Source organism: Bombina bombina, chromosome 3 (genome assembly GCF_027579735.1).
Source record: "Bombina bombina isolate aBomBom1 chromosome 3, aBomBom1.pri, whole genome shotgun sequence".
Lineage (NCBI taxonomy): Eukaryota > Metazoa > Chordata > Amphibia > Anura > Bombinatoridae > Bombina > Bombina bombina.
The window spans coordinates 616,654,847-616,676,964 of NC_069501.1; the positions used below are offsets into that span (position 1 = coordinate 616,654,847).

Sequence of the window (22,118 nt, forward strand, 5' to 3'; positions counted from 1 at the left end):
TAATGAAAAAAACTGAAATTATAAGCAGACGAATGAAACAGAAACAGCTGCCTGAAGTACTTTTCTACCAAAAACTGCTTCAGAAGAAGAAAACACATCAAAATGGTAGAATTTAGTAAAAGTATGCAAAGAAGACCAAGTTGCTGCTTTGCAAATCTTATCAACAGAAGCTTCATTCCTAAAAGCCCAGGAAGTAGAGACTGACCTAGTAGAATGAGCCGTAATTCTTTGAGGCGGGGACTTACCCGACTCCACATAAGCATGATGAATCAAAGACTTTAACCAAGACGCCAAAGAAATGGCAGAAGCCTTCTGACCTTTCCTGGAACCAGAAAAGATAACAAATAGACTAGAAGTCTTTCTAAAATCTTTAGTAGCTTCAACATAATATTTTAAAGCTCTAACTACATCCAAAGAATGTAACGACCTTTCCTTAGTATTCTTAGGATTAGGACATAATGAAGGGACAACAATTTCTCTACTAATGTTGTTAGAATTCACAACCTTAGGCAAAAATTTATATGAAGTCCGCAACACCGCCTTATCCTGATGAAAAATCAGAAAAGGAGATTCACAAGAAAGAGCAGATAACTCAGAAACTCTTCTAGCAGAAGAGATAGCCAAAAGGAACAATACTTTCCAGGAAAGTAATTTAATGTCCAGAGAATGCATAGGCTCAAATGGAGGAGCCTGTAAAGCTGACAAAACCAAATTAAGACTCCAAGGAGGAGAGATTGGCTTAATAACAGGTTTGATACGGACCAAAGCCTATACAAAACAACGAATATCAGGAAGATGAGCAATCTTTCTGTGAAAAAGAACAGAAAGAGCAGATATTTGTCCTTTCAAGGAATTTGCAGACAAACCTTTATCCAAACCATCCTGAAGAAAATGTAAAATTCTAGGAATTCTGAAAGAATGCCAGGAGAATTTATGAGAAGAACACCAAGAGATGTAAGTCTTCCAAACCCGATAATAAATCTTTCTAGAGACAGATTTTCGAGCCTGTAACATAGTATTAATCACTGAGTCAGAGAAACCTCTATGACTAAGAATTAAGCGTTCAATTTCCATACCTTCAAATTTAATGATTTGAGATCCTGATGGAAAAAAGGACCTTGAGATAGAAGGTCTGGCCTTAACGGAAGTGTCCAAGGTTGGCAACTGGCCATCCGAATGAGATCCGCAAACCAAAACCTGTGAGGCCATGCTGGAGCCACCAGCAGTACACATGAGCGCTCCATTAGAATTTTGGAGATTACTTTCGGAAGAAGAACTAGAGGCGGAAAGATATAAGTAGGATGATAATTCCAAGGAATTGACAACGCATCCACTGCTTCCGCCTGAGGATCCCGGGATCTGGATAGATACCTGGGGAGTTTCTTGTTCAAATGAGAGGCCATCAGATCTATTTCTGGAAGACCCCAGATTTGCACAATCTGAAGAAAAACCTCTGGATGAAGAGACCATTCTCCTGGATGTAACATCTGGCGACTGAAATAATCCGCTTCCCAATTGTCTACACCTGGGATGTGAACCGCAGAAATTAGACAGGAGCTGGATTCCGCCCATACAAGTATCCGAGATACTTCTTTCATAGCTTGAGGACTGTGAGTCCCACCTTGATGATTGACATATGCCACGGTCGTGACATTGTCTGTTTGAAAACAAATAAACAATTCTCTCTTTAGAAGAGGCCAGAACTGAAGAGCTCTGAAAATCGCACGGAGTTCCAAAATGTTGATTTGTAATCTCGCCTCCTGAGATTCCCAAACCCCCTGTGCTGTCAGAGATCCCCATACAGCTCCCCAACCTGAAAGACTCGCATCTGTTGAGATCACAGTCCAGGTTGGACGAACAAAAGAGGCCCCTTGAATTAAACGATGGTGATCCATCCACCAAGTTAGAGATGATCGAACATTGGGATTTAAGGATATTATTTGTGATATCCTTGTATAATCCCTGCACCACTGGTTCAGCATACAAAGCTGAAGTGGTCTCGTGTGAAACAAGCAAAAGGGATCGCGTCCGAAGCAGCAGTCATGAGACCTAAAATCTCCATGCATAAAGCTACCGAAGGGAACAATTGAGACTGAAGGTTTCGACAGGCTGAAACCAATTTCAGACATCTCTTTTCTGTCAGAGACAAAGTCATGGACACTGAATCTATTTGGAAACCTAAAAAGGTTACTTTTGTCTGAGGAATCAAAGAACTTTTTGGTAAATTGATCCTCTAACCATGTCTTTGAAGAAACAACACAAGTTGATTTGTGTGAGATTCTGCAGAATGTAAAGACTGAGCAAGTACCAAGATATCGTCCAAATAAGGAAATACCGCAATACCCTGTTCTCTGATTACAGAGAGAAGGGCACCTAGAACCTTCGAAAAGATCCTTGGCGCAGTTGCTAGACCAAATGGAAGAGCAATAAACTGGTAATGCTTGTCTAGAAAAGAGAATCTCAGAAACTTATAGTGATCTGAGTGAATTGGGATATGCAGGTATGCATCATGTAAGTCTATTGTAGACATATAATGCCCTTGCTGAACAAAAGGCAGAATAGTTCTTATAGTCACCATTTTGAATGTTGGTATCCTTACATAACGATTCAATATTTTTAGATCCAGAACTGGTCTGAAAGAATTCTCTTTCTTTGGCACAATGAATAGATTTGAATAAAACCCCAGACCCCGTTCCAGAACTGGAACTGGCATAATTACCCCAGCTAACTCTAGGTCTGAAACACATTTCAGAAATGCCTGAGCCTTCACTGGATTTACTGGAATGCGTGAGAGAAAAAATCTTCTCACAGGTGGCCTTACCTTGAAACCTATTCTGTACCCTTGTGAAACAATGTTCTGAATCCAAAGATTGTGAATCGAATTGATCCAAACGTCTTTGAAATATTGTAACCTGCCCCCTACCAGCTGCGCTGGAATGAGGGCCGCACCTTCATGTGGATTTAGGAGCAGGTTTTGACTTTCTGGAAGGCTTGGACTTATTCCAGACTGGATTAGGTTTCCAACCGGAGAAGGAGAAGGGTCGGGCTTCTGCTCTCTATTTTGACGAAAGGAACGAAAACGATTAGCAGCCCTAAAATTACCTTTAGATTTTTTGCCCTGGGGCAAAAAAGCTCCCTTCCCTCCAGTAACAGTTGAAATTATAGAATCCAACTGAGAACCAAACAACTTATTACCTTTGAAAGAGAGAGAAAGCAAAGTTGACTTAGAAGTCATATCTACATTCCAAGATTTAAGCCACAAAGCTCTTCTAGCTAAATTAGCTAAAGACATATACTGGACATCAACTCTAATGATATCAAAAATGGCATCACAGACAAAGTTATTAGCATGTTGAAGAAGTTTAACAATGCTATATGCATTATGATCTGTCACTTGTTGCGCTAAAGCCTCCAACCAAAAAGTTGAAGCTGCAGCAACATCAGCCAAAGATATAGCAGGTCTAAGTAAATTACCTGAACATAAATAAGCTTTTCTTAAAAAAGATTCAATCTTCCTATCTAAAGGATATTTAAACGAAGTGCTATCTGCCGTAGGAATAGCAGTACGTTTAGCAAGGGTAGAGATAGCCCCATCGACTTTAGGGATTTTATCCCAAAACTCCAATCTATCAGATGGCACAGGGTACAATTTCTTAAACCTTGGAGAAGGAGTAAATGAAGTACCCAAACTATCCCATTCCCTAGCAATCACATCTGAGATAGCATCAGGAACTGGAAAAACTTCCGGAATTAATACATGAGGCTTATAAACCGAATTTAAACGTTTAGCAGTTTTAATATCAGGAGGACTGGATTCCTCCGTATCTAAAGCAATCAAAACTTCTTTTAGTAATGAACGAATAAACTCCATTTTAAATAAATATGAGGATTTATCAGAATCAATATCTGTAGTAGAATCTTTTGAACCAGAAAAAACCTCATCAGAATCAGATAAGTCAGAATGATGACGGTCACCTAAAAATTCATCTGAAATGTGAGAAGTCTTGAAAGACCTTTTACATTTACTGGAAGGAGGAATAACAGACAGAGCCTTCCTAATAGAATTAGAAACAAATTCTTTTACATTAACAGGAACATCCTGAACATTAGATGTTGAAGGAACAACAACAGGTAAAGGTTTATTACTAATGGAGACACAATCAGCATTGGAAAGTTTATCATGACAGCTTTCACAAATTACAGCTGGAGGAACAGTTACCACAAGTTTACAACATATGCACTTAACTTTGGTAGAACCAGCATCAGGCAGCGTCTGTTTATTAGTAGATTTTGATCCAGGGTCGGGATGAGACATCTTGCAATATGTAATAGAAAAAACAACATATAAAGCAAAATTATCAAATTCCTTAAATGACAGTTTCAGGAATGGGAAAGAATGAAAAATAATAAGCTTCTAGCAACCAGAAGCAATGAAGAGAAATGTTTAAATAATGTGAATAAAAAAGATGCCCACATTTAATTTTGGCACAAAAAATGTCTGATTACGCATGCGAAACAGAATACAACTTCCGGTGAAATTACCTCGCCGGAAGTGATGACATTTTTAGCGTCAAAAAAAGAACGCCCCAAAAAATGACGAAATAAAAAGAAACATTTCCCGCCCCCGCGAGCTTAACAGCACGCAGGAAAAAATGGCCAAATGAAAATTTTTTAAGGTAAGAAAAAAATAATTAAATGCATTATCCCAATAATGAAACTGACAGTCTGAAAATAAGGAATACTGTTTATCCTGAATCAAGGCAAATATAAGTTTATAGACATATATTTAGAACTTTACATATAAAGTGCCCAACCATAGCATAGAGTGTCACAAAAAATAAGACATACTTACCCCAGGACATTCCTCTACATATATCAGATAGCCAAACCAGTACTGAAACGAGAATCAGTAGAGGTAATGGTATATAAGAGTATATCGTCGATCTGAAAAGGAAGGTAGGAGAAGAAATCTCTATGACCGATAACAGAGAGCCTATGAAATAGATCCCCTAGAGGTAGACCATTGTTCTCAAATAGGCAATACTCTCTTCACATCCATCTGACATTCGCTGCACTCTGAGAGGAAAACCGGGCTTCAACCTGTTGCGAAGCGCATATCAACGTAGAACCTAAGCACAAACTTACTTCACCACCTCCACGGGAGGCAAAGTTTGTAAAACTGAATTGTGGGTGTGGTGAGGGGTGTACTTATAGGCATTTTAAGGTTTGGGAAACTTTGCCCCTCCTGGTAGGAATGTATATCCCATACGTCACTAGCTCATGGACTCTTGCTAATTACATGAAAGAAATAGCGATCTGCATAATGGAGCTGAACTAGCCTCGCAGCTTATGCTGCAACTGCAAGTCCACTTAGTAACAGCTCAGCTAGTAAGAAAAATACTAAAATGGACTTTGTTGTATATGTGCAGCTTTCTGTCTCTCTGTACGGAAACTAACCACTTCGAACACACAGGAGCAGCTTCATAGTCTGCAAGTGGGGCTGGTAGTGGCAGGGTGTGTAGAAGGGAAACTAACTTGTGTAGCCTTCTCTGAACCAGAGATGATGGGAGGGATTGTCTTATCTTACACATTGTTGATGTTATTTTAGTTACCTAGTAAGAGCACTGACAACATTTTTTTAAAGATACAGGGCTAAAAATAAAGTAACACCCTAACTCGAGTCTGACATGTGAAGGGGAGGAACAAATTAGTATATTGTAGCCCTTGAAGTAACTTGCGCTGGTTTCATTTCCCATGCTATGCAGATGTGCAAGCACTTTACAAAAAAAACAACTTAGGTAGGCAGATCCACCTCGGCACCTCCCACTCTTGGCACCCCCCTGCGGCTGCCTGATCTGCCTTACACAAACGCCAGCCCTGAGTATATATGTCTTCCCAGTGGGGCTAGGTCAGATCAAAGATCCAATTATATCTACTGCCACTCCACTGAAGGGCTCATCAATAATGGGGAGGGGATGCAGGGTAACTTTAGTGTGGTCTTCTGACTTCCATACCTTCTGACACACTGGGCAAGTTTAACAGTAGTCCTTAATGTCTACTGTAATCCCTGGCCAAAAGAAGGTCTGGGTCAGGCGGTGGTGGGTCCTGGACTTTCCTAAATGTCCAGCTAGGGGAATATCATGCCCTATCCGCAGTAGGTCAGACCCAAATTTCTTTGGCACAACCAGCTGACGTTTGGGCACTGACCCTTTTATCCTCTCAGAGATCTGGTACAGGAGCCCTCTCTCCTACTGGAAACATTCATCACCGGGCCCTGGGGGGTCAGTATCTACTCAGTTTCGGTAAGGGGCTAAGGTCGGATCACTCAAGGTCTCCTGGGCGGAGTCGGAGGGGGATGCCCAGTCAGGGGGTAGGGTTTGAGTCGGAGCGGAAGGTCGGGGCAAAGTAGTAGTCAGGGCAGAAGGTCAGGGTAAGGTAATAGTTGGGGCAGAATGTCTCACCTGGGTCCCCGGATCAGGTGCGGTAGCTTTGCGTCTGGCTTACTGGCGGGTGGTAACTGCAGCAACATCCTGGGGTTTATCCCCCACAAAGGACTAGGCAAGGTGGCCGAGGTTGATTACCAGTAACATCTCAGCAGGCAAGTGGCTCATGACCCCCACTTCTATAGCACAGGGCCCGACACCCCATTTCAGGTGCACTTGTGCTGTGGGGATCCTTAGTAGGGCATCCCCAGCCACTCCAATGGCAAGTATCCTCCCTGTATGACCGGAGGCGGGGGCCAGGTGGGGTTGGACCAGGGTGACAGTAGCCCCAGTGTCCCTTAGTCCCTGGGCCACCTGCCATTGACCCAGACATCCTGACAATGGTGTCGGCGGTTGTCGCCAGTTGGGGGGTGCACTCCATGCAGGACCCCAATTTCTTCTTCATCCCAGTCGGTGTAATTGGTGGGGTCCTCAGTGTATAGGCAATGGGCTGCAGCTTGGTAGCTCCTGACAGGAGTATTGGTCCACTGAGCCGGAGAGGGATTCCTTGGCCTCCGCACCCCTGGGATGAGCTGGGCCCAGAGAGGCGGACAGTCTGGCCGAGTATGGGGGTACTGAGCAGGCGCTAGAGGGCGGGCAGAGGTGAGAGCTGAGCGGGTCACCGGTCGGGGGTCAGGGGTGATCTGCCGTCTGGCATCCAATTATTGATCAGCCAGGGTGGCCACTTGGTCGGCTGTTGCAGGCCCCTTATCCTTGACCCAGTCACGGACCTCTGCCGGGGAGTTATTGTAGAAATTGTCTAACAAAATGAGCTGGGTAGCCACTTCCAGGGAAGTTACATGGCAGCTTGCAAATCAAGAGTCCAAGGACAGGGTGAACCAGTGGCTCCACTTGGTGAATGGCTGCCCCTCTTGTCTTTTTAGTCTTTGAAACTTCCGCTGATGAGCCTCCAGAGTGAGCCCATAGCAGGCAAGGATGCTCTCTTTCACCCAGTCGTAGTGTTTCTGGTCCCCTGGGGGTACAGTGTAAAAAGCATCCAGAGCACAACCGGACAGCTTCCCAAGCAAGATGGTTACTCGGTCGGTAGAGGCGACACCCTGCAGCTCACACTGGGTCTCGAAAGTTGGAGGTAGCTGTCAATCTTCTCCTCACTGTCTTTGAAGGCTCGAAAGCTTCGTGGGGTAGTTTTCTTGCCCGAGGAGGTGGATCCAGGGGAGCCGGCATGGCTCACCCCATTGATTTCTGGAGCTCCAGAATGTGGGCCTGGGTGGCTTCTGTGACCATCTGTGTGATAATCTTTGCAGGTGGGTTAGATAGAGGGCCAGCCACCACTGGATATCCCTCTGGAGATCCAACATTGTAGTCTCCGGGGAGGAGGCCTTGCTGGGCCGTGTGCTGCTCTGGCTGCTACCAACCTCACTAGCTGGCCCTCTAGGATGAGGGGCCGCTGGAGCAACCTTAGTAAAAGGGGATTTGGAATCCGAGGTTCTGTGGACGGCTGGCAGTTCCATGGGGCAAGCCAGTCGACAGGCGATCTGCTTGGTAGGGCTCAGTAACCCAGCTTCCCTATGGTGCTCACCTACAGCAATTGGCCCACATCTTATCCTTGCCACGGGGGATTATTCCCCAAAAGAGCGGAGCTGTGGGGCAAGGTTCCTCTGAAGCAGCTGGAGGTAAAGATCTCCAGAGGATACTGGGTGAGGCGACCGACCAGTAGAGTGCCTGGCCAGAATGGAGAGGGATAGGTTGGTCGGAGACCAGCTCTTTCAAGATCTCGCCTTCGGAGAGATCATAATGTCCGTGACGTCACTGCTACAATGGCGGCTTTGTGCCTCTTTATAAGCTGTTCTCCGTGATCACGACCAAAAGCTGGGCCATAGAGTGGCTGACCAGTCCGTCCACAGTACTTTGTAGTGTGCACTCTCCTAATAGAATATAGGGAGGTAAGAGGTGATCCGCACATTGTCTGGCTCTCAGAAGATCAACTTAGTTGCACTCCCTCAATTATTGCATATATGCATCCTGATGATGTTCAAATGTGATCAATGAAGCTTACATCTAGTTTACTCTCCAGAATGCTATTTTTTAAAGTCCTTTGAAGCACTTTATCATGTTATTAGAGCAGGAGCTCTCAATACCTGTGTCTGCAGTTTCCAAATTACTTCTATTATCAAATTTGCGTCCTTATGTTATTCTTTATTGAAGAGATAGCTAGATAGTTAGTGTGCACATATATTTAGCACTACATTAAAGGAAATAGTTCTGCCATCTAGTGCTCTTGTTTATGTATAAGATTGTTGCAAAACTCACTGCCTGGACAGATCCACACCACAACAAACATGTTTGTGCCCCGCCCACAGTATATCCCTTTTGATGTGACCACACCCCTCCCTTGAACCGCATTTCCCACAATTATTTTAACCAGCATCCTGTCAATTAGTGAGTTATCGTGGGAATTTAAAAGCCTAAAATTTTCAGAATTTAGTTCCTGGAAAAGGCCAAAATATTTTTGTTTTTTTCCATAAACATTTTATATTAAAATGTTAAAGCATTTAATATCTCTTTAAAAAAATATTCTCTTTGCATAAGCATTATTTGTTATCAAACAAAGGTTCATTGTATCTAACCTTTGCAAAGGATTTAAACAAATTGTTACATTTCTGCTTGGGATATAAAATGCTCATCAGATACAGAAAATTGCAAATAGAAGCAAAGTAGCTTCCAAAATGTTTAAATATATATCACGCCTATTTACTTTCTCAAACAACTATCTTGCAGATCAGTCTTTGCTACTCAAAGTCATTTCTTGAGGTAAAACATGTTGAGAATGAAATATTCGCCTCTATGTATCTTGCCTTGAAATAAAAAAAAAAAACTTTAAATGGGATTCAAATGAATTCATACAAGGTTTCTGACCTCATCTCCTCTGGCTTCCTTCACCAAAAACCCATCCACCTGTCATCAAGCATAGGAGAAATGCTATAATTTCACACTCCCCCATTATACTGTGACTAGAGGATCTATATTCGTATACCAGCGGGAAGCATAGAAGTGAGAGGATATCTGTCTTATGTGGTAATTCACTGGCCGGCATAGACTGCTGCCCACAGCACTGAAAATGATCAAAGGTTCAACATTGAGTTGGCAAATGATGAAAAGCACGTTGTAAAGACAATGTCATGTCCCAGCAAGCAGAAGGCAAGAAAGTTTAAATGAAACAAAGTTTTTTAAAAAAAGAGCATAAATTGGTAAATAAAGAAATAGACTGTAAAAGGAAAACAAACGAGAGAGAGAGAGAAAGAGATAACGAGAGAGAACGAGAGAGAGAGATAGAGAGAAACAGATAGAGAGAGCGAGAGAGACAAACAGAGAGAAAGAGAGAGAGAGAATGAGAGAGAGAAAGAGAGATAGAGAGAAACAGATAGAGAGAGAGAGACAGACAGAGAGAGAGAAAGAGAGACAGACAGAGAGAGAGAGAGATAGAGAGAAACAGACAGAGAGAGAGAGAGAAGAGACAGGAAGAGAGAGAAAGAGGGCGAGAAAAAACGAGAGAGAGGAAAGAAAGAAAAAGAGAGAGTGAAAGAGAGAGAAATAGAAAGAGAGAAATAGAGAGAGAAAGTGGGAGAAAGAGAGATAGAAAAGGAGAGAGAGAGAAAACGAGAGAGAGAGAGAGAGAGAGAGAGAGAGAGACAGAAATAGAGAGAGAAAAGAGAAAGTGAGAGAAAGAGAGAGAGAAAGAAAGGGAGAGAAGGAGAGAGAGAGAGAAAACGAGAGAAAGAGAAATAGAGAGAGAGAGAGAGAGAGAGAGAGAAAAGAGAAAGTGAGAGAAAGAGAGAAAGAAAGACAGATGCATTACAGTCACTATTATAAAAAGGAAAAGTACTGCAGAGAGACAAGTACAAATTAAATAAAAGTAACAAACACCTGAACTGATCTACTGTGCACAGCGGAAATGGATTTCAGATTTATTTGCTGAAATTTCCCATGAAGACATTAAGCTTCTCGGCTGAACACTCAAGTGCTTAAAAAGTCAGAACTGAGAAGCATCATTGAAGATCGGCACAAACTCAGAGCTGCACAATATGCCACCAATGAAAACAATGCACAATTTTACACTTAGGGGCCGAATTATCATTGTGCAAGCGGACATGATCCGATATTGCGGATCATGTCTGCTGCACATCAATAAATGCCGACAGCATATGTTCTTGTGAACTGCTGGTGCAATACCGCCCCCTGTAGATTCTGTCAATCAACCCGATCGTATTCGATTGGGTTGATTTCTGTCCGCCATACGGAGCTTGATAAATATGCCCCATAATCTGTTGGGTGTTCCTGTCTGTGACCTGCTATGTGGCTGACACACTTTGTATCGCTAATGCTAAAAGGCTGAGAGCCCTGGGACCATTCACAAATTTAAAGGGTCAGAAAAGTTTGTTTTATAAAAAGTATTATTTTGTTTGTGAACTGCATTTTTAAAATTTTGAGAATGTAAATGTTTTGAAAATTATAACCTTTACCTTATTGTTTCGATTTTGAAGCAGCTGCTTCATGCTTTGGTCTAGCAATAGCTGACAGCCCTGTGAGAAAGCAACATAAATGGGTCCAAGCAATTGACCAATCGTAGCTTTTAGTCTAATTAGTTTAATGAATATGCAATACGGCAATGTGTGATCCCGTTCGCATGCGCAGTAGTGTCACTACAGTAACACGCATGTACTTCCTAATGCTGCAGGGCCAAACACTCACTCGCACACCTAGAGTAAAGATCACATGATCGCTATAGAGACACAGAAAAATACTCCCCCTACTGAAATCCTTTCTAATGAAATGAATCATGGGATTGAACATGGCAATGCGCGCTCACGAGGGCTATAAGTAGAACCATCCGTGAATGGATTTGCATAATGAGGTAAACGGAGGGAGTGCAAAATAAGGAATTTATATATTGTTTTTTGACATTAAAACAAACAAACAAACAGCCTGCAAAACTTTTCTCCCGAAAGCTGCCTCAGCCAAAGCAAAAACATAAAACTTGTAGAATTTTGAAAAAGTATGTAAGGAGGACCAGGTAGCCGCCTTACAAATCTGATCCATAGAGGCCTCGTTCTTAAAGGCCCAAGTGGAAGCCACTACTCTAGTGGAATGAGCCGTTATCATCTAAGGAGGATGATGTCCCGCTGTCTCGTAAGCTAAGGGGATGACACTCCTTACTTAACCAAAAAGATAGGGAAGTTGAAGTAGCCTTCTGCCCCTTACGCTTCCCTGAATAGACATCAAACAAAGAGGAAGATTGTTTAAACTCCTTAGTAGCCTGAAGATAGAACTTCAAGGCGTAAAACAACATCCAAATTGTGAAGTAAGCGTTCCTTCGATGAAGAAGGATTAGGACACAAGGAAGGAACCACAATCTCCTGATTGATGTTGCGATCTGACACAACCTTAGGAAGAAAACCTAATTTAGTATGAAAAACTGCCTTATCTGCATGAACAATCTGATAAGGGGGTGTCACGATTACATATTGGATAACAAAAACCCTGTTACTTTTACTGAGACTATGCCTTTAATTGATGAGCTCTCTCGCATTGAAATTCCTCACACTTTGGAGGAACTAATTAATCTCAGTATCAGTATTGACAGAAGGCTTAGAGAGAGACAACACGAGAAAGTTTATCATGAGTCAACACATAAGAAACAAAACCCTTCTCTTCCTACACACTCACAAGTTAAAAACACCACTGAACCTATGGAAATTGGTTTTCTTAAAGGCCCTTTAAGTAACCAAGAAAAGTTAAGAAGGCGCTCCCAGAATTTATGCATGTACTGTGCATCAGAAGAGCATACTGTTAAAGCTTGTCCCATTCTCCAAAAACAGAATAAGGGTAAGAACTCCCATCCTTATTATTCCTTATCTGTATCTAATTCTGCAAGCTACTGTAACTTATGCCTTCTCTTGCAGTGGGATCAACTTCGAGTGAACGTTTCAGGGATAATTGACTCTGGTGCTTCAGCCTCTTACATTGATGTGTGTTTTGCCACAAAAAATAAAATCCCACTATTAAAAAAAAGGCTCCTGTACCTTTAAGGGGAATTGATGGGGAGGTTTTGTCCTCTGGACCTGTGATTTACGAAACAATACCACTACTACTATCCACACAAGACCACCATAGGGAGTACATTTCCTTTGATGTCAATACATCACCTGTCTTCCCTCTTATTCTAAGCCTACAATGGATAAAACTACATAACCCTCTGATATCATGGTCCAATCTCACTGTACAGCTTAATTCTGATTACTGCTTATCCACTTGTTACCCTACTCTTCTCTTACAACCTCCTTAACCTTCCACTGATATAGAGATACCTAATGTTTATGCCGATTTTATAGATGTTTTCAGTAAAAAAAAGAATCCCAAAACCTACCACCACATCGTAAATATGACTGCCCTATTGATTTACTCCCAGGTCAAGTCATACCCTGCGGTCATGTGTTCCTGCTGTCTAAACCTGAACTAGAACACTTAAAATCCTATATTGAGGAAAATCGGTGATCTATCAAGTTCCATCACTTCCAATTTTGCAAAAGTCAGCACCGCTATTGAACAAGCAAAAACCAAACAGAAACATTATTATGACCTAAGAAGGATGGCTCCACCACATTACTCCCTTGGAGATCTAGTTTGGTTGTCAACCAAAAACATGCATCTCAATACTCCTAGCAAGAAACTTTCACCATTATTCATTGGTCCTTTTCAGATAATCAAAATCATAAATGAGAATGCCGTCCGTTTGCAGTTACCCACCCACCCTACCTTTCATGTTTCCCTTCTGAAACCTTACCGATCTGTACGAGATGCCACTTCACGCCAATGTATACCACCTGTTTCCATTGATCCCAATGTTGAATATGAGGTTAAATCCATACTTACAATATCTGATAAGTTGGAAAGGCTACACCTCAGAACATGACTCTTGGGAGCCCGCTGTTAATATTTCTGCCCCCAGACTCATCGAGCGCTTCCATCAGCGGAATCCGGATCGTCCACATCCTTGATCCACAGAGTGGCTCATTTGGGGGAGCATCCTGTCACGATTACATATTGTCTAACAAAAACCCTGTTACTTTTACTGAGACTATGCCTTTAATTGTCTGATCAGTTCACCTGCTACGCTATTTAAGCCTCCTCCCCCCTCTCCACTTTGCTTGTTATTGTTTTCTACTAACCATAGTGTGATTCAATCGGAGCTCTTGTATCTTGCTACCTCTTGGGAATTCAACTAAATACCAACCTTTCTGGATTCACCAACTCCTCCTGCTGTAACCAACCTACCTCTCCTGGTATCGGATTGACTCTTAGCTCAGCCGTTGCTGTCAGCTTGCTCCAAACAGCTGATTCCTCCGCCTGCATCGTGGAGCTGTGACGTCACACGCCAACCTGTCGGCTCCAGCGCTGCAACCGCTTCTCTGCTACAAACTGTGAGATTTCTCTACAGATTTCCAAATCTTTTGTTTACCCTCCAGGTACTATTAGTAACCGCTTGCCTTATTACATGCTGCTATCTCTGCTACAATACCTTCTACCCAAATTTACTCATATACTTATGATATGTTATGTGTCAGCTCTACATTGACATAGTAGCTGTTTTTTATGTGTTAACACTGTTTATTTTTTCTCTGGTTATAGTCACGGTTTTTCTGTTGTTCCTCCAGTATACATTTACTTGAGACAACTATAGAAATATCTAATGCTATTTTGCTAAGTTTATACTTGGATTCTGACATTATTTCTTTTAGTAATTTATGTTATTATCCAGTTTAAACCTTGCTACAATTCCTATACTCTCAGCAATTGTGATTCATTCAAATTATTGTATACTACAACATAGTATCTTTGACATTACAGGGGGCTCACATTGTAAAGCAGAGATCTCAGAAACTCTTCACGCAGAGGCAATAGCCAATAAAAAGAGAACCTTCCAAGATAAAAATTTAATGTCAACGGAATGCAGAGGCTCAAACGGAACCTGTTGCAAAACCTGAAGAACAAGATTTAGGCTCCAAGGAGGAGCCTCAGATCTAAACACAGGTCTGATCCTCATCAGAGCCTTAACAATGGACTGCACATCTAGAAGCTCAGCCAGTCTCTTGTGCAATAAAACCGACAGGGCTGAAATCTGTTCCCTCAGGGAACTAGCAGAAAGGCCCTTTTCCAGCCTATCCTGGACAAAAGATAGGATCCTGGCAACCTTAACTCTGTGCCAAGAAAAACCAAGCTCTTCACACTAGAATAAGTAGGACCTCCTCCTTGTGGTAGATACGTCGAGTAACTGGTTTACAAGCTTGAATAAGAGTATCAATGACACTCTCAGAGAAACCTCTCTTGACTAAGACTAAGCGTTTAATCTTCATGCAGTCAGCCTCAGAGAATCTAGATTTTGATGAACAAGTGGAACTTGTATCAGCAGGTCTCTGCGACAATGTAACTTCCATGGAGGAGATGAGGACATCCCCACTAGATCTGCGAACCACTCCTTCGTGGCCACAATGGAGCAATAATGATTACTGATACCCGGGCCACCACTCAAGGAAGAAGTGGTAATGGAGGAAAAAGATATATGAGTTTGAACCTCCAGGGCACTGCCAGTGCATCTATTAGATCTGCTTGGGGATCCCTCGACCTCAACCCATACCTGGGTAGTTTGGTATTGAGATGGGATGCCATGACATCTATCTCTGGTGTCCCCCACTTGCTGCATATCTCTGCAAAAACCTTGGGATGGAGAGACCATTCCTCTGGATGGAAGGATTGCCTGCTGAGAAAATCTGCCTCCCAGCTGTCCACACCAGGAATTTGGATCACTGACAGTGAACAGCTGTGGGCATCTGCCCACTCCAGAATCTGAGATACTTCTTTCATTGTCAAGGAACTTCTCGTTCCCCCCTGATGGTTGATGTAAGCCACCGGAGTTATATTGTCTGATTGTAATCAGATAAACTGGGACAAACCCAGAAGTGGCCAAGCCTTTAAGGCCTTGAAGATTGCCCGTAGTTCCAAAATATTGATCGGGAGGGAGGGCTCCTCCTGAGTCCACAACCCCTGTGCCTTCCTGGCACCCCAAACTGCTCCCCATCTGGATAGGATTGCGTCCCTAGTCACAATCTCCCAGGATGGTCGTAAGAAGCATGTCCCTCGGGACAGATGATCTGGACAGAGTCACCAAGAGAGCATTCTCTTGACCGGCTGTCTAATACAATTTGTTGAGATAAATCTGAGTGATCGCCATTCCACTGCCTCGGCATGCACAGTTGTAAAGGTCTGAGAAGGAACCTGGCAAAAGGAATGATGTCCATGCAGGATACCATAAGAAAAATCACCTCCATACACTGAGCCACAGAGGGACTCAAGGTGGTTCAGAGGGCAAGACATGCCGAAGTTAGCTTGCAACCTCTCTGGTCTGTTAGAAATATCCTCATGGATATGGAGTCTATTATAGAACCCAGTAAACCCCCTTCAGAGGATATTAACCCTGGATCCTATCAAGGTATACGAGAGCCACACTGTGATCCTGTTATAGCATTTTATGTGTAAAAATTGAAATGATCTTACCTCCAGGATCCATGCTGTGGAACAGAATACAGCCTCTCAAGTGTGACAGTCTTATAGCAGCGCTCCTGACATGGACTTGAGTGAGAGAAAGCAGGCAGTGAAACTCGTCAACAATGATTGCTTAGGAGCTGTTAGCAGTAGTCTAGATGGTTTCGCAGAAAAACTTTCCCTGCATCTCCAGACTCTAACTTTCATCAATACTCTCACTGAGAGGTTGACATGACTACTTAAAACTCCAGTCCTATCTCGAAGGGCAGATACCCTTTTTCAGGACTCTCCGAATCTTCTGACACTTCTCTGCCACCTCATAACGTGACGAAAGACAAAGAATGACTGGGGTAATGAGAAGAAGTGGGAGGGATATTTAAGCCTTTGGCTGGGGTGTTTTTTCCTCATCCTGGTGGCCAAGTGTTGTATTTTCCCAACAGTAAGGAATTAAGCCGTGGACTCTCCCTATTTTAGGAAGGAAATGGGTGGCACTATGTCAGTCATACCTCAATACATTTCACAAAGATATTTCTAAGATGTGTAATTTAGGGAACTTGAGGGCAATGACTGATTTGGGCTGTGGCAAGATGGATCTGGTTGTTTGTGTCACATGTAGGGAAGGGTTGGGCAGTCAGGGAAGTCATTTAAACCCAGGATGCCAAGAAGCAGCTGACAGAAAGCAGACCAGACCTCCCAACCTGTGATAATCCTGCTGGATCCCGAATGGCTGGAAGCTCTGATGTGTTGGTGCATTTAAAGATAGCAAAAAATGATTTTGCAAAAAAACTAAATCAGTGTATAGGTGATAAACTAAAATGACTAACAAGGTATACAATAGCAATCTTTCTGAACAGGCAATACAAAATAATTATCACATGCACATGAGTCAGGGTAGATCAAACATCTCTTTTTTTATTTTATTTACTGTTGCACCCCAACAACTTGTATGACTTAAAAAAAGTTTTCAAATTGTCTAATTAGTTAACATGCAGTCTCTGGGATGTCTCGTAAATTGAGACAAGAGACAGATATTATATGTACTTGTCTCATATTCTTACTTGCTTTCTAAAAGGAACAGTCTAGTCAAAATTAATCTTTCATGATTCAGATAGGGCATGCAGTTTTAAACAATTTCCCATTTCTAACCCCTTAAATGCTGCCTCTTATCTCAGTGCATTTTGACAGTTTTTGTACAGCTAGACAGCGCTAGTCCATGTGTGCCATGTAGATACAATTGTGCTCACTTCCGAGGAGTTATCTAGGAGTCAGCACTGATTAGCTAATATACAAGGGTGGCAAAGGAACTGAAATAAGGGGGAAGTTTGCAGAGGTTTAGATACAAGGTAATCACAGAGTTAAAAAGTATATTAATATAACTGTGTTGGTTATGCAAAACTGGGGAATGGGTAATAAGGGGATTACCTATCTTTTTAAACAATAAAAATTCTGGAGTAGACTGTCCCTTTAAAGGGAGTGTTAGTGATACTGGAAACAAACCACTACAACTTGGAGATAGTAGACAATTATTTAATTAGTTCTACATTACTGGCCCAGGGACTGATGTGTAGGCAGGTTCCACCCTACTACTGATAGTCCAGATTTTAAATAAAATGTTATGTTAATTATCGCTCTGGCTTTACAATACACATAACTCAGTGATGAGAGGTCAATTAAATATAGCCTTTCATCACTTTGTGATCATTGAACCTCACTGCCCTCCTGGGGAATTAGCTATGTATATCAGAGTTATGATCTTACTGTTAAATGCAGAGTATAAATATCTTGTTTCAAGGACACTGAATACAGACAAATACAATTAACAATTATCGACTGATGTATATTTTGACTAATTTGATTAAATAATGCCACATATATTAAACAGCTATTTAAAGCATAAGATTTCTTTTATTTTCAATAAAATAGTTAAAGAGACATTAAACATTTTATGCTTTTGAGTAAAAATGGTGCTTTGTTGCACCCTCCCTATAGAGATCAAAAAGCAAAATCTGTAACCAAGGTTTTCAAAATGCTGCAAATTGACTAAATCAGCTACTTGATTTGCAGAACTTGGATATTACAGAATTGGCTTTTTGGCTTCTCTAGGGAGTGTTGGACAATCACAATGTTTATACAAAACAAGAGGTGTTTAAAGCCTTTTTTAATATAAATGCTTTCATTTTATTGCACTACAGTACATTAGTCACATATTCTTGCCATATGCTTCACCCCAAAATATTATCAAACATGAACAAGAGATTTCTTACCATATGAGATGGGCCGAGGATATGATACCTCATTACTGCTTCCTGGAAGGAGCTGGGTGACACAACAATCACTGTGCCCTGCTGGGGCTATGGCATTAGAAGCTGTGTCATTGCGCCCATGTGCCACGGTCTCTGGGCAGGTGCAGCCAGTCTGTGTCAATGCACACAGCACTCCCCAGTCCCGAGCCTTCAAACACTCCTCAAACCAACGGCAAAGCACTCCACAGGCAAACTGGCTAGAATTATCATGGTTAACCAATAACACCTCCACAAACCGAAAGTTTAACACAGAGTCGGGCAAAAGTTGGATGGACAGGGGCTGCTCAGACAGGCACAGACGCAGGAAGTTCTTGTCAAAATGTGAGAAAGTGAAAGGTGAATTTGGAACACAGAGTTCCCTGGCCTCCTCTGCCCCTTCCTCAGGCCGGCTGCAGGTGTGATTGGGCAAGTAATGATCCAAAGGCTGCACCATGGGGGAGAGATGTGAGCACACTTGCTCCTCGTGAGTAAACTTCAGGTATAAGGTATACTTAGTGGGATCAGGGTTCTCCAGGGTCCAGGAGCAGCCAGGGGAGAACACAGGAAACAGGTCCTTAAGAGAGAAAGCTCCGTAGAGAACTCCAGAGGCTAGAGCCGAGCATGTGCTCGGTGTGGGGTAGGAACCCCAAGAGCACAGGACAAGAGACGATATCACAGACAGTAAGAGGGGACAGGCAGTGTTCATCCTATGACATGGGCCCTGTGAATAAAATAAAACAATATAAGACTTTATATATTAAATAAATCTAGTTAAAAACTCATACATACATAAAGAAAAACTCAGATTGGACAGCAACTAACCAGGTAAACAGGTTATTCATTATTTCTGCCACAAAGACAACACCCCTTAGCTGATCTGCTTTTAGACAAACACATACAGATGAATGGACTATTTAAAATGCTGTTGCTAAGTACTGTGCCTTCTGCATATGTCTTTTAACTTGGAAGCCATATTAAGGTCATTTAAGCAAATTGGCTCTTTTTCCTCATCCAATGTTGCTTCTGAGTTAAACATAGACAACAAAAAAAGCATGCATTTAGTTTCCCCACAATGAATAGCAGACTGCTTGTTATGCACAACTATATGGATGTCTCTGTTCAATAGGATACAATTCTAACATTAGGGAAATCATGCAGCCATTCTTATTTCAAACTGTCCAAAGGATTTGCATATATAGGAAGGGGAGTTGAGTACACTTATACATTTTTACAAAGACAGTGAGTACTTCAGATAAAGTTTATTCCTGAAACACTGACAGTTGCTGTATTTGTGACAGTTTGAAATGTATAAATATATATATATATATATATATATATATATATATATATATATACACACACACACACAGTGTTCTCCTGAGGAACTTTTTAGCGGGTACACAACCAGTTGAATTTACTGACAACCCGGCTAAATTTTTGAGCTAATATTAAAAACTTTCAATCTTTATTGCACAAATTATCATTAAATACATTTATGTTAAATTATGCATTTAATTTGTGCTTTGTATAGCAGAAAATGATATAATATTAGAAAATATTACACTGCCTCCACTTGGCTACTTCATAATGCCACCAGGCTGGCAAAATGTTCTGTTGAGAACATTGTAGGGCATATTTAACAATGTGCGAGTGGACATGATACGAAGTAGCGTATCATGTCCGCTGCACATTGCTGCCCATCGATAAATGCAGACAGCATACGCTGTCAGCATTTATCATTGCACCAGCAGTTCTTGTGAACTGCTGGTGCAATGCCGCCCCCTGCAGATTTGCGGCTGCTAGCAGCGGGTTTCAGGGGGTGTTGATTTCTTCCTGCCGCCTCAGAGCAGGCGAACAAGTTATGGAGCAGTGGTCTTTAGACCGCTGCTTCATAACTTCTTGATAACTTCTGTTTCCGGCGAGCCATACAGAGCTTGATAAATATGCCCCTGTGTATATATATATTTATGCACACACACACATACATACGCAGTGGCGGCTCTAGACTAAGGGAGGCCTTAGGCAAAATTAAATTATGAGGCCCCTCTTAAAGTGACACAAATCTTCAAATTTTCCTATGATTCAGAGAGAACATACAATTTTAAACAACTTTCACATTTATTTCTATTATCAAATTTGCTTCAGTCTCTTGGCATCTTAAGTTGAAGGTGCAGCAATACACTACTGGGAGCTAGCTGAACATATCTGGTAGGTCGTATATGTACAACCACCAATCAGCAGCTAGCTCCCTGTAGTGCTTTGCTGCTCCTGACCCTATAAAGGTATGCTTTTCAACAAAGGATAGCAACAGAACAAATCAAACTAAATAATAAAAGTAAGTTAGAAAGTTGTTTAAAGCTGCATGCTCTATCTGAATCATGAAAGACAAAGTTTGGTTTTCATATCTTTTTAACACTTATTAATATTAATTTGTATAAACTGAATATAATTGTACTTTTGGCTAATAACGTTTTGCATTATTCTTCATATATTGTATGTGGCTAGCTCAACATTATTACTGGCTCCTAAAAGTGGAATAAATTTGTCCTCTTTAAAAATGTTTATAAAAATACAGGGAAAGTCTTAAAGCAAGGTTGTTTAAAAGCACATTTCAATGCAAACTATAGCTATACATTTCTATATCTGATATATATAGGGGTTAATATATACAAACATAGCCTGTAACAGTGTGGCTGTTAATAACAAGCTGTCTAAGCAGGGGAAGGGCTCACAGCCTCATAAAGCACTTCCGGCTGCTCAGCTAAAGTGACTGAGTGAGAAGGGGGCAACTGTCACACTGCCCTCTATTTCAGTGCTCTTTTGCTGCAGAGAAGAGAAGTATGGCAAAAAAGTACTGAGCTTTACTACTAAACATATCAGCCAGGCAGATAAAGCCAAGTGAGTGCATGCAAACTGTAGTGGGGGCCCATATTGCTTTGCTGCTGTCTGCTGTTCCTTCACCACACACTTCAGCACTAAGCAGACTAAGCATTCATTAAACACAGGGCACTTATTGCAGCAGGAATTCCTACATTATAATGTGCCTGGACACTTATGTTCCACCCCCTGCTCACGCCTAAGAATATTAGACTATATGACTGTGATTGCAGGAAGCCAATGGGCTGGGCTGTATCTACTATGCCAACATAACCTGTTTGATCTGAAAAAAGGGCATATTTTCCTATGCCACTGTGTGAGGTCCCTTCATGTGTGAGGCCTTAGGCGATCACCTATTTGGCCTAATGGTAGAGCCGCTACATACACATATACAGCAGGATCTGTATATATTTCTCAAAAGACACACATATTTTCTTACATTCATAAAAAAAAAAAAAAAATGAACCAACTTGGTACTATATTGACACCAAATTTAAATTAGCCAACTTAGTACTAAATTGAGACAAACATCCAGATCTTGCCAGATCCCAAAATCACTTCTAACCCATACAAATAACATTTTCATTTTATCTCCTAAGGTAATTAAGCAGTTTTATAATAAAATAATGATATTAAAGGGACATGAAACCCAATTTTTTTCTTCCATGATTTAGAAAGAGCATACAATTATAAACAACTTTCTAATTTACTTCTATTATCTAATTTGCTTCATTCTCTTGATATTCTTTGCTGAAAAGCATATCTAGATATGCTTAGTAACTGCTGATTGGAAGCTGCACATAGATGCCTCCTGTGATTGGCTCACCATGTGCATTGCTATTTCTTAATTAAAGGATATCTAAAGAATGAAGCAAATTAGATAATAGAAGTAAATTGGAATGTTGTTTAAAATTGTATT

The 22,118-nt window shown here is 41.5% G+C and overlaps 1 protein-coding gene across 1 annotated transcript in view; it reads right to left on the reverse strand.

The window, feature by feature from the left end:
* Window positions 1-19,028, reverse strand: part of ADGRB2 (adhesion G protein-coupled receptor B2) — a 540,900-nt gene extending 521,872 nt beyond the window's left edge. The window contains exon 1 of the mRNA XM_053707236.1: window positions 18,305-19,028. Within this exon, the coding sequence (XP_053563211.1) occupies window positions 18,305-19,028 (724 nt within the window). The remainder of the gene's footprint in view (window positions 1-18,304) is intronic.
* Window positions 19,029-22,118: the final 3,090 nt, after the last annotated feature.